Here is a 12500-nt window from a genome sequence, read left to right on the forward strand (position 1 = left end):
AGTGCTTTTAACAAAGGAATTGCACAGATTGTCACATCTCTCGTTTTCAGTGTGTGTGTATAAGTGTGTGATACTAAAATAGAAAATGCACATAAAAATAGGATAATAAACCATATTAATATTATGCTGACCAATTGTGTAGGGCGCCAAGACCACAAGCATTGTCTTGCTCAGTGTAGCTGCACTGGAATTGAGCTGCTGAGCCTTTTAGCCACAGACAAGTTCTTACACAGACACCCACGCACGGCTCTTTTATGACACTCCCTGCCTTTCATCAAATGAATCACTACAAATGAGCTGCAGGGCATAAACATGAGAGAAACAGGGGAGCTGGTACACATACATTATGAAAGTAGATCAACTTACGTTTAGCCAAATCTATGGTCATTTAGGCACTTTTTCATATGAATACAGGGAACAGCATGTACATAAATTGTTTATAGTTGTAGATGCACACACACACACACACACACACACACACATATATATATATATATATATATATATATATATATATATATATATATATATATAAATGAAGTAAAACAAAATTAAATAAAAATCATATCTTTTTTTTTTTTCTGGACACTACTACTACTGTACTGTTCCAAATTCTCAGCACACCTGACCATGACTTAAAAAAAAGCCCTAGTCATTTTCTACAGATAATTATCACTAATTATATTGCAGCCAGGACAACAGTTGACTTATACAGGAAATTGAACCAAAGTAGGAAAATTGGAAAATGATTTTAAAAAATTACGTACTTTACATAATCTTGGAGAACATGACATTTCTGTTTATTGCCAGCAACATATACTTTATTTTTACAAGTTACTTACTGTACATACAAGAGGAGTGTTATGTAAACAGATGGAACTTTGTTTTCTGTACACAAACTGGTTGACACTTCAGTCCATATTACCATGCATCTAACGGAAATATCTTTTGTATTCTCAGCCTAGTGACTGTAAGTATGATATGATTTTGACATAAATATTGTTTTTTGCCTGCCCACCCCTTAAGACATTTTGGAGAAATTTAATCTTTGATATAAAAAAAATATGGGCAGGATAAAAAAGTTACTAAAACATCCACGCATCTACACACATTCTTAAGTGGAGAGAGCTTTCCGTGTGATAAGCGGAATACACGTGTTTATCCACAAAACACGTGAGTAGTGCAGGTAAACAGCTGTATTTGTCTACAATGCGACATACACCAGGACACTTAACATCATTGACCGGAATAGTGAGATATAGGGCTACCTAACAGAACACTAGGCCAGCAAGCTGCGGCAAATTATTGTGAGATGTCTGGTTAGAATTTTCAATAGACAAACGTTAACATATATTTAATCGCATTTCATTAAATATATTTTATAACAAACACCCAAAGAAAAACTTTACACGTAATAAATATCCCATCCTTCTCCCGCTCTAGGGTTAACAACACCGGTAGGAAAACGTCACATGTGCCTTATAGTCTGTTTCCGGTGATGGGGCCTTTGAGAAGGAACAGGTGTCTAATATTTTGCCTGTTAAAAGGTAAAATAAAGAATATCACAAATGGATGAATGACATGCAATTTTAATTATTTGAAATAAAATTGCATATTTTACAAATGTACAGTAAATATGCTAGTTCAGAAAAATAATTCGACATTTTTCTTAGCCCCTCAAATATTTCGATCTGTGGGCGTCTGCGTCGTCAGCTAAGTACCAAGACATCTAGCGTGACCTCTACTGCAATTGAAAACATTCTGGAGCTGAGTGTAAATCAATTGGCTAAAGTGATATGAGTTGGATCTTCGTAAGAATTAATTTCCCCGCATTTACAAATTACATCAACGTAAAACAGGCATATGTGCACCGTGCCGCTTGATTTCCGATTAGGGGTGTATAGCGTGACAGTCGGCGTTGAGCCCGTTCCCGCACTGCAACATCAACATGGTGAGTATAAACGCTAAATCTAGCGTGGGAGCTAAGTAGCTAGCCAAAATGATATCATAACTTGTAGCTAGTTCGCTAGCATATATTGGCTCCTTACATATAATAATGAACTAGTTTCTGCTCGGCTGACAAATATTGCTAAGTCTTGTGTGTGTTATCCGGCTTTGAAGATTGCAATGATGTGTTGTCACATGCTAAATATGTCTAGGGGGTTTTACAAGCCATTCATCGCCGCTGCAATTAGCATTTAAAAAAATTTCATTAGCTAAAATAAATTAGTGTTTTATCCTAGGTGAACACCATCATCTAATTATGTTTTCTGAATGCATAGCATTATGGCATGATAAGTATGATTGGAAAACGGTCTTTCCTTAGCTGTCATATCTGTGTATGACATTGGTCCCTTAAATGTGTGTCTGTGTGTGTCTCACCTGCACGCATCTACTTCCTCGTTTCAAGGTCTACTTTTGACCTTAAAGTAGCCCTCGATATTCTAGACACCTGTTACTGCACCCCAGTTTCTGCATGTGTTTTAAGTTAACCAACATATGCTATGCATAGTTTATGCATATAACATGACTTCAGATTGTTTAGAATCATGAAAAATGACATATTTGCAGTGCGGTTGACAGCAATAGCAATCTTATGAACGTAGTTATATCAGTTGTCAGTTTACAAATGTGTACACATTTTCGTGTACAGAATAGTGATATAGTGGAAACATTTGCTGTTTCTTGCCACAGCTGTTCTCAAGCTGTTATTCTTGTAGCCTATATTATCCATACCCCCTGTTATCTACCTAGATTTCTGATTAGTTACCCATCATATCCATCCAGAGTTAGTGGACTGTATGTGGTCATATTCTTAATAAGATATTTCAGTGGAGCTTAAAAAGAACTGCTAATTCAATGATTGTTAAGAGATAAAACACAAAGTGCCTGTAGTTGTTTGGGTAGTCAGCACCCTCTAGATGAAGTCACCTTAGTCAAATTAGCAACTTCTCATAAATAAGTTTCTGCATTGTCCTCATGTAATATTACAGAATGCTCCTGCATGAATAAAGATCTTAATGACTTGATAAATAATTAGGATGGTAGTTTGTTTCAGCCTGTGCACCTGGTCACGATGTGCAGTTTGGTGTTTTTGGCACTGATCGTAAAGGTCTATCTGATGTTAACTTGTGTTTATGTTGTGTGGATAGGGGTAATGTAGTGTGTTGTAGTAGTCCCTTTTTCTGTGAAATATGCTAGAATTTGGAAAGGCTAGTCCAGGAGAGACATGTTTTTCTACAGTTTAGGCCTAGTGTTAGTTTCCCTGCTCTTAGTGACCTGTATGCCTTGTTCAGGTCATGAGGCGCCTGGTCATTAGCTGGTTAACTTGATCAGCCATAGAGCTGTCTTTTATTTTAGTGCTGAAACCTTCACTAACAGGAAGAAGGTGCCACTACTAGGCTTTCTTTGTTAATCATGTGTTTGTCAGTCACACTGTGTCATAAACAGTGCATTTCTGCACTTACCATAATGACGTTGTGGCAGTGGTATATCTGCATCTGCAGTCATTTTAAGTGATCGTGTGTCCCAGCAGTGCCACACAGCAGATGAAGAGCAGAAATGGTAAGCCCACTGACTGCTTTCAGACCATCCTATTGGGTGTCCTGACTAGTCGCGCTGCAGATGTTCATTCATTTTGCCAAGTTGGACGCCTTCCCTCATGCTGAGCTGTGATTGCAGTGAAGTCATTTGCATTTTCAAAGTAGGCTAATAACAGTTATTGCCTTAAGCCTCATTGCTCATCCCTACTTGTTGGTGGACCTTTGCCTCAGTGTGCGTCATCAGAGGGCTATACTGGGAGCCAATGTGTAGTCTTAAGTTGGACCCCGATTTGAGATCACTGACCTCTATTTCTAGTTCTCCACCGGGAGCAATTTGCTTGTGTCATTCGATTTTCAGTGACTTAAAGCAGTGTGCTGTAGCATTGGCTAAAGTAGCTATGCATACATGTTTGTCCTTAACCTCAAGAGCTAAATTCGGTATGTCCAGTAGTCACCTGCATAAAGTTTTTCTGGCTTACAAAACAGATTACGTAATAACACATTGCCATCTGAAGTTAATGCATAACTGCATGCCTTAGGAGCCCTCTCGAACGACAGTGTGACCGAGATCCCAACCTTTTATGCTAAGACCTGTCTTTTACCAATGCTGTCACTACCATGATCTCTTCTGGCACAGGACTGATTTCAGAAAGGCCTGGTGACTGACTTCCTGGACCTGCTGGTTATCTGTACTGGCCCCCCTTAGACCTCATTTAGCCCCTGTGTATTTTGGGTTAGTGCTGCTGCGGAAGATAGTGTACCCATGCTGGTTCAATTTTCCCCTGTGGAACTAGCCACTTGGAGGCCCTTCCAGCAATGGGTCAGCCCCCCCACCCCCTCCTGCTACCAAGTGTGTGCAAGCGTGGGCGAGAGAGACCCATATTTCCTGTGACACATATACTGTGGAAATTTGTTGGTTGTATTTTCAGATGGACAGGGTGCTCTTCTCATGGTTTTGGTTTTTGGGCAAAAATAAATTGCTACAGATGTGTGCTGTACCACATCGTGGACATTTGAATTTGCATTAACTTGGTTTCAAAGAGTCTTTGCTGCCAAACCTGTCGAAAGACCCACGGAATGCTCCCATTCTAGCTGCATTTTTGAGCCAGCTTCATGAAAATACCCTAGTTGCCAACTCTCCTCAAATCCCCCCTGTGCAAAGGATGGAATAAAAGTGGGAAGTGGCTTGTGCCTGTCCCATTGTCCATTGCCACCAAAAAGGAGGTGCCATCCTGTGCTCCGTCAGCGAACTGTAGGCAAGGGGTGGAGCAAAGTAAAATTAGCCACTCAGAATGCACACATTGCAGTAGCCACTGTAAAACAATCTCTTTCCTCAATTCCTGTCTGCTCATGTTTATGGTTCAGTTTCTATCTTGGGATACCCGGTTTCTATCTTTGATGCTCTGTCTGATATTCAGAGAGTTGAAGGAGGAATGTACATTTTAAACTAATGATTGAGTAATATGACCATGACCAGTAATTTGTCATTTGAATGCAGGTTCTTGTCCCTGTTGCAGTAAGAGGATATTAGCTGCAAACCTACCTCACTATTTGGAGTAGGTTGATGCTGGTTTGAAATGGCAGATCATAGGTTCTGGTGCTTGACTGAGAAACTAGCAAAACACAAGGTTTTTCCCAAATAAAATTGCTGGTTTTCATCATGACTTGGTGGATGAAATCCAGCTGCATGAAATTCAAGAAATACCAAGAATTTTCATGTCATATACATATTTACATGTACATGGCTTATACATTTAACTTATGCTACCCTTCAAAAACCTTCTCCCTCCAGGGTGTGATCAGTGTGCAGCTGGTCGTTACCATGGTAATGGCCTGCGTGATTCAGAAAATTATACCTCACTACTCTTTTGCAAGATGGCTCCTTTGCAGCGGCAGGTAATGAGGAATGTTTCAGATCCTGTGTCATAGCTTAGTTGACCTGTTCAGTGCTTTAACACCACATCTCAGCACATTATTTGAAAGACAGGATTTATAGAAATTGGCATGATCTAGTTTGTACAAGCCCATTGCTTTTGTTGTAAGTTTCAAGGGCCTAACAAACATGCATCATTATGCCCCATCATTAAGAGTAAAGGGCGGCATCAAAAAGTAGAATAGCCTGAGAGGCCAAGCTTCGAGCCACTCCCAGTTTCTGATAATTAGCGCCAAATGTGTTTAGAGTAAACAGCTTCTCAGAATGTGCTCAATAATTCATCAGTACTTGTTGTTTTTTTGTTTTGTTTTTTTTGTTTTTTCTGGTTCAAGCAAAGTACTTGGAAGTTTTGCCCCCGAGAGTTTGGTAATTAAGTTTTCTTTAATGAATAAATAAATATAGGGGGAAAAACCAACAACTGAAATCAGCACAGCCCTCTCAGGACTCATGACAAGATGCTTCCCAAACAAAGCTGTGCTAAATGTTTATCCTCTGAAGCTGCGGCTAAGCGTCTCTCTCATATGAACTCCCCTTTGCCATCCCTGTATGGCCTTGGCTTGCACACTGTAGCCTGCGGTGGTACCAGCATCCCACAGAAGATGAGCTGAGGAGCCTGGCTGGGAAGCACCAGAAAGGAGGGAAGAACAAAAAGGAAAGGTAAGTCGAAGGTTCGAATTTTTAAACATTTTTTTTTTCTTTTATCGATGCAAATTATAGCATTTGCTTGAATGCCAGGTGGGAAAAGTTAACTGAGATGTGGGATTTATTTATTTAACTGTCTTATATCGCTAATGGGCCTTGTCAGCATTTCCTGAGCCCCAAGCTGGTGCTAAATGCTAACATGCTTCTGTATTGATTTAAATTTCTCACTGCAGTCAGGGCTTGCTGAGCACTCGTCCTGACCAGGTTCATTCACATACACAAGCTTTGTTCCTGGCGTCTCAAGATGTACACTGGCAGCCAGACACGCTATGCTAATCCCCTAAAAAGGCAGATGAGCTGGTGTCCACCTGCCAGCTTCTTTCATCTCCGGCCTTGTTAATGCGCACCTTCTGTTATTATGTGAAAGCCCTTCTCTGCTCCATGGAGAGTTCCCGAGCTCATTTTTCTCAGGCAGGTACCCCAAGATCAAACGAATGGACTCCGTGATTCCTACAGTGCCATTGTGAGAGGCACTGCAGCGCACGGCCTTGGGTAAACAACGGAGACCCAGAAGAGGGGATCACTGCTCTTTGGGACAGCTGGCCCAGAGCCATGGGGGCAGAGGGCTCAAACGCTGGCCCCTGTTGATCCATAGACACATGCATCTCCCCCACTACCTTCCTTTTCCAATACCCCACTGCTCTCAGCAGACCTCAACATTCATCTTTGCAGCCAGCCACTTCTCATGCAAAAAGCCTTAGCGCTGGGGGGAGATATGTTTGCCTTGAGTGTTGTATGGATTTAGTCACTTTTTTGTGAGACTAAGGAGGACTATAATCCTTGGTAAAAAGTGCAAACACTGCTGGCTTGGTATCCCTTGGAAACACCAAAACTCATGTCCAGAACTAGGCTAGGCTTGGCAATTCCTGTCTGTTATCTTTTGGGCCTAAGAGCACATCCAAACATTTCATATTTGCTCTATTCTTTCTGTGCTATGAAACTTGACTTTCCTAAATGAGTAATACCATCTCCTCCCTTGAGATACCAATATTTGAGTTTTCTTGTTTTCACTTCTATGTTCCTTCCCATTTTATACATTTAATAAAACTTGGAAGGTAATTGATATATTTTTCTAACTTAAGGAAGAGGTCACACAATGCACAGATGCTTAAGAACCTTTGCTATCATCCCTGGTAAATGTTTGGCAACTCAAGTGCTTAAAGTGCAGTCATTAATCAGTTATTATGAAAAAAATAACATCTCCGATGAGTGCACTGGTATTTGTTTCATGTCTAAGAGTAAAACTACGCACTACTTATTATAAGTAATTGTCAAAATGCAACTTAATGAAACATCCCATTGTATAACCCTAGAAGCCAATTTACTTCATGGATATCTTCATTTATGTATACATTGACCAGAAGTAAATGTAATGTAATATTTCAGGTTCTTGTGCTTGTTACATCTAGTTTGCTTTCAGATCAACCAGCATAAAAATAAAATTAAATTGCATGAAATTACATCACATGATTCAGAGTTAAATTAATATTATAATGTGTAACTCCAAATGTAAAGGACCATGGATTTGTATTGTGATTTTTAGGAAAAACAATGGGCACATAGAGAACAAGCCACTGACCATTCCCAAGGACATTGATCTCCAGCTAGAAACTAAGTGCATTGCGGAAGTGGACACTCTAGGTATACCCTCTCTTCTAGATCATTCAGCGGTCTGGAAGTCTTAGATACTCCATATTGTGCTCTGCTCTGAAGAGCTCATCCCTCTTTCCTTTTTTGGCTAGCTCTGCACTACTTCCCAGAGTTTCAGTGGCTGGTGGACTTCACAGTGGCTGCTACAGCAGTTTACCTCATCACCGAGCTGTACTTCTGCCTGGCTGAACCCAGCGGAGAGATGAACATCAGTGTGGTGTGGAGTCTGTTGGTGCTGGCTTTTGTTGTGTATCCTTTACAACACCAAACGTCAAACACTTTTCTAACATCAAGGCATTAACACGGCATGTCTTGCAGCCTCAGATTCAATGATGGAGGAGGTACTGTGGAACTGGAAGTTCTCTGTGTATCTGCTGTGTACATGTGACTGTAGAGTTGTTACCTTGACAACTGTGATGTGTACTAGATAGCAGCATATACTCCTTTTAGTATTTTTGTTAATTGTTGTTGTAAATGTTTGATGTTCACCATGTTCCCTAAATGCTTGTTGAATTCCCTAATTTTTTATAGCTTTGACTATGTACTGCAGGACATATCATTAAAAGTTAAATGATTGTGGCAAAGTCTAAGTACAAACTGTCAGATTTAGGTCAGGGATATTTGTGCCAATAAAGGTTTAGGCCTGTTGGTATTACAGTCCTTTTCCTACAGAATGCATAGGTTATTAGACAGTTCCTGCTCAGTTATTTTCTTGTTCTGGTGTGGTGTTGAATCATTAGTTCATGCCCAAGTGAGCTAGAATGGAGCCCTGATTTGAGCTGTAGTATTTTTATGCAAAACAGGTCATATAAACAACTCAAATCATTTTCAGCTTTTGGACAAATCAAAAGCACTCCAGGATATAGGCATAGATGTGTCAAAAACTACCATTAACAAGATATACACCACACTGACACTGACCACAAAATGGAAACCACTCGTAAGCTTGAGGAACAATACTATTTGCTGAAAGTACAGTAAAAAGCCTGCAGCAAAGTCTAATAGTTGGAAGAGAAGAAGATTAAGCTGTGAAAGAGAAATGAGGACAATTAGGAGACATGAACTGCTCATGACCATCTAATCTGTGAAACTTGGAGATATGGGCATATATGGCTGCCAGAGGGGACTGATTTACTTGTCTAGGTGATATGACTGTCAGTGTTAGCAGATGGATGAATTCTGAAGTCTACAGAAGCATCTAAACTGCTCAGATCAAAACACATGCTATGGAGATTTTTGTGGCAAAATGTAGCATGTTCTTGACTGGTGAAGTCAATCACCTAAACTGAATCTCACTGAGCACTGCAAAAAAAATCCACCAGAAGCAAGCTGGGACTAAAAATGGCTGTGACAGGACTGGCAGAGTGCCAGGAAAAACACCTAGCATCTGGTGGTGCCTAGGGTAACAGTGAAAACCGTCACTGACAAATGCTTACAGAATACACTGGAAATCTGTGGTACCTGGGCTAAGGGATCACTAATGTAAACATTTTAATATGTAAAGCCATTAGCATGTATGAGTTAAACACAGTCTTCTGGGTTCGAGAAGCTTCATTTCAATGTACAAAGTGCAGCTACTCGAAACACTGGCCTTCCCCACTTTGTAATGTAACCAGTCAAGTTAGCACCTGTTGCCTCTTACCTGTGACTTTTTCCTGGCCAGGCATTAAATCGCCCACGTTAACCCCAGTACAGTCCATGAGGATCAATCTCTCCCTGCTATATGCATTGCACCTCACCCACTCCGCTACCTGCTACTGAAGATTGGACACCCAATTTTCATGGCCCACCAGACTGATTTGCCTGGGAAAAGGGACGGATGGAATGGGAAAGCGGGAGGCTGGCTGATGGGATGATGAAGATGATGAGGATGATGATAGGCCTGCATGAGTGCAAATGGATGGATGTGGTCAGGAAGGAGCCATTTTGGGGGGTGGGGGAGCTGGGTCCAAAGAGAATGTGGCAGAGAAATGGCCTTGTCAAAGTGATGGTCACTGAGACCATCCTGAGATGGATGATTTCCTGAGATTTCCTGAGATGGAGGTCCACCATAATTTTGCACTGTGCAACCACATGATTGACCCAGGACCAGTGTAATCAACTCTGCTAGGCCTGGCCACACTAGCTTCTTGAAACAATACATTTGGGCTTCCTCCTTCAAATAATTGGTTTTTATCTTGATTTCACTTTTTAAGGGGATGAATTAATTTGCAAGTCAGTCTGTGCTTAGATAATGTAGCTGTGGTACTTTGATTTGATATAGTTTCTTTACTTTGAGTGATCTGCTGCTTTGATATTCATTAAAGGGAGTCCCAAGCTAAGTGTCGTTTTGGGGCAGTTGTTAGGTGTGGTTGATTTTAGAAATCCTATGTCTCCAGAAATAAACAGGATAACTGAAAGTAGTCAACTAGATTCCCTGAAAGTCTTGCTACTGGAACCAGTCAAAGGCTATTGCTTTTCTCAGGGAGCTACAGATCCCTATAAGCCTATATTAATGTACGTTCAAAAAGTTTTAAGCTTCAAGAGGCACTTTGGATTTGCAGAATTCCACATGGTATTACCTCATGTCACTTAGCACTTCCATTTTCAGCAGTGGATTAGAATATATTCTAAACTTAGAGATCACACATTAAGAAAATATCCTGTTGCCCATATGTGCCTCATGGACGATGAGCAGAAACTGTCTAGATGCGAGAATAATCACTAGCACCAATCTAAGTTAGAAACCAGCTTGTTTACCCAAACTAAATATTAACTGCAGAATATCACTAGGGGCACTTGTCCAAGAGATTTGAATTGATTTGGACACCCAGAGCCCAAAGCACTGTTTTTGAAGGTCTACAAGTTTTTCTTTGGCATGAGACATCAGCACTTGCAGACCTTAACCCTTGGTTCTCTCAGTAAGATACTTTTCTCCCTCACAGCTCACTACTTTAGGCTAGAAGAGGGTGGGGAGCGTTCTCTTTGCATCACCTTTGCCGCCTTCTTCTTTGTTAAAGCCATGGCCATCCTCATTGTCACTGAAAACTACCTGGAGTTTGGACTCGAGACAGGTAGGTGTGACCATTTTGTGTAAATGGCACTTTTATCTTGGGTGCCATCTTAATTTGATGGCATGTTTTCAGTGGGTTTGTATTTTTCTTTTTGGATCCATTTTGTTTGTAAAAGCCCCATGTTTGGGGTCTCATAACCTTTCTTTTTTTTAACGGAACTGGTAATCTTTTATAAACTGATAAGTAAGATCACACTGCCTAGACAGGATGGCAGCCAAGCTAAGACATTTTATCAGACAGTCACAATATATGTTAAAAGTCTGCTATACCTTCAGGGTAATAATGTAGGTGCATTTTCTCAGTATCTATGAAAAGCATTCATGGATTTTCATTGGTTGCAGGTTTTACTAATTTTTCTGAAAGTGCCATGCGGTTTCTGGAGAACCAAGGCCTAGAGTCCCAGTGAGTAATGTCTGTAGTATAGGATGTCCACGTGTGTCCAGATTGAGCGGTGTGTTTGGAACCCTTCTGTGAACAGCCTTTGGTTTCTGTCTGCTTCTCTCCAGGGGCCCCATATCAAAACTGACCTTTAAGCTGTTTTTGGCTCTGCTCTGCTCCCTGATTGGAGCATTCCTCACCTTCCCTGGCCTTCGATTGGCCCAGATGCATCTTGATGCCCTCACCCTAAACACAGGCAGAGTCACACAGTGAGTGCCAACAAAAGCCATATTTTCTCTTTTCTTGTGTCAGTGGTATGTCATTCTGAGCATCCACTAATGTGGATCACATGATCGCTAAAGCGCTGCATGCATACCATTAGTTACCGGCATTAGCCCAGTGATGGATTCCATTTTCTTGACCACCATTTGATTCATATATTGAAATGGCTCCTTTCATAGCAGCAAAAGACACCTGGCCACTGTAAGTGCATTTGCACATAATTCTTCAGTGTCGTCGCGTGACCCCTCCTTCTATAGTCGCCGAATGAATGAGTATTATTACAGATGGACCTGGTCTCCGTTTCATCTGGCATAAGGCACCGGAGCCAGGTGTCAGTAGAGGGGCCACCGTTGAAGGGTCGGTACCAGTGTGCCTCACCCCAGCTAATCCACTTCAGCGTGGCCAGCTCTCCTGACCTGCTCCCGTCTCACTCCAGAGCTTATGCTCACCCCCCCCTACCCCCACCCTCCGGCCTGGATTACCCCCGACCTATCCTCTATCCTCTTTAAATCCACTGTCACCGCCATCCCTCTTGGTATAAGCCCGAGCTTGAGCCATTTGCTGTCTGTTCTTCACAAGGGCCCTTTTTGCTGTTTTGTAGAAGTTCTGCATTGACTGCTGATAGGAGTTTTTGTTGATCGTCTATGTACGAGGCTACGTGTTTGAGAGATTCATCGTGTTTGTGTTTGTGTGTGCGTTCCTCTCCTTGCTTGCAGGACCTTGCTGCATATCAACTTCTTGGCTCCTCTTATAATGGTACTGTTGTGGGTGAAGCCCATAACCAAGGATTATATAATGAATCCCACCCTGGGGAAAGAAAGTGTGCCTTTGTAAGTTCTTTTTTTGCATTTAGTATTTAGTCCAAAATGCTTTGAAAAACTGGAACTTTAAAGTAAAAGTGCCAAATATGTATTTTTGGTTACTGAACTTACTGGGGTCAGGTATGTTTATACGCACAGG

At 41.2% G+C, this 12500-nt stretch overlaps 1 protein-coding gene across 1 annotated transcript in view; it reads left to right on the forward strand.

Annotated features, from left to right (window-relative positions):
- Nucleotides 1-1734: 1734 nt before the first annotated feature.
- The window catches only part of tmem161b (transmembrane protein 161B), a 14879-nt gene continuing 4113 nt past the window's right edge, over nucleotides 1735-12500 (forward strand). Inside the window, exons 1-9 of the mRNA XM_027002866.2 lie at nucleotides 1735-1951; nucleotides 5335-5438; nucleotides 6046-6132; nucleotides 7721-7818; nucleotides 7920-8076; nucleotides 10729-10880; nucleotides 11222-11282; nucleotides 11387-11527; nucleotides 12257-12370. Coding sequence (XP_026858667.2) covers nucleotides 1949-1951; nucleotides 5335-5438; nucleotides 6046-6132; nucleotides 7721-7818; nucleotides 7920-8076; nucleotides 10729-10880; nucleotides 11222-11282; nucleotides 11387-11527; nucleotides 12257-12370 — 917 coding nt within the window. The 5' untranslated portion in view covers nucleotides 1735-1948. The remainder of the gene's footprint in view (nucleotides 1952-5334; nucleotides 5439-6045; nucleotides 6133-7720; nucleotides 7819-7919; nucleotides 8077-10728; nucleotides 10881-11221; nucleotides 11283-11386; nucleotides 11528-12256; nucleotides 12371-12500) is intronic.

This window comes from Electrophorus electricus, chromosome 9 (genome assembly GCF_013358815.1).
Source record: "Electrophorus electricus isolate fEleEle1 chromosome 9, fEleEle1.pri, whole genome shotgun sequence".
Taxonomy (NCBI): domain Eukaryota; kingdom Metazoa; phylum Chordata; class Actinopteri; order Gymnotiformes; family Gymnotidae; genus Electrophorus; species Electrophorus electricus.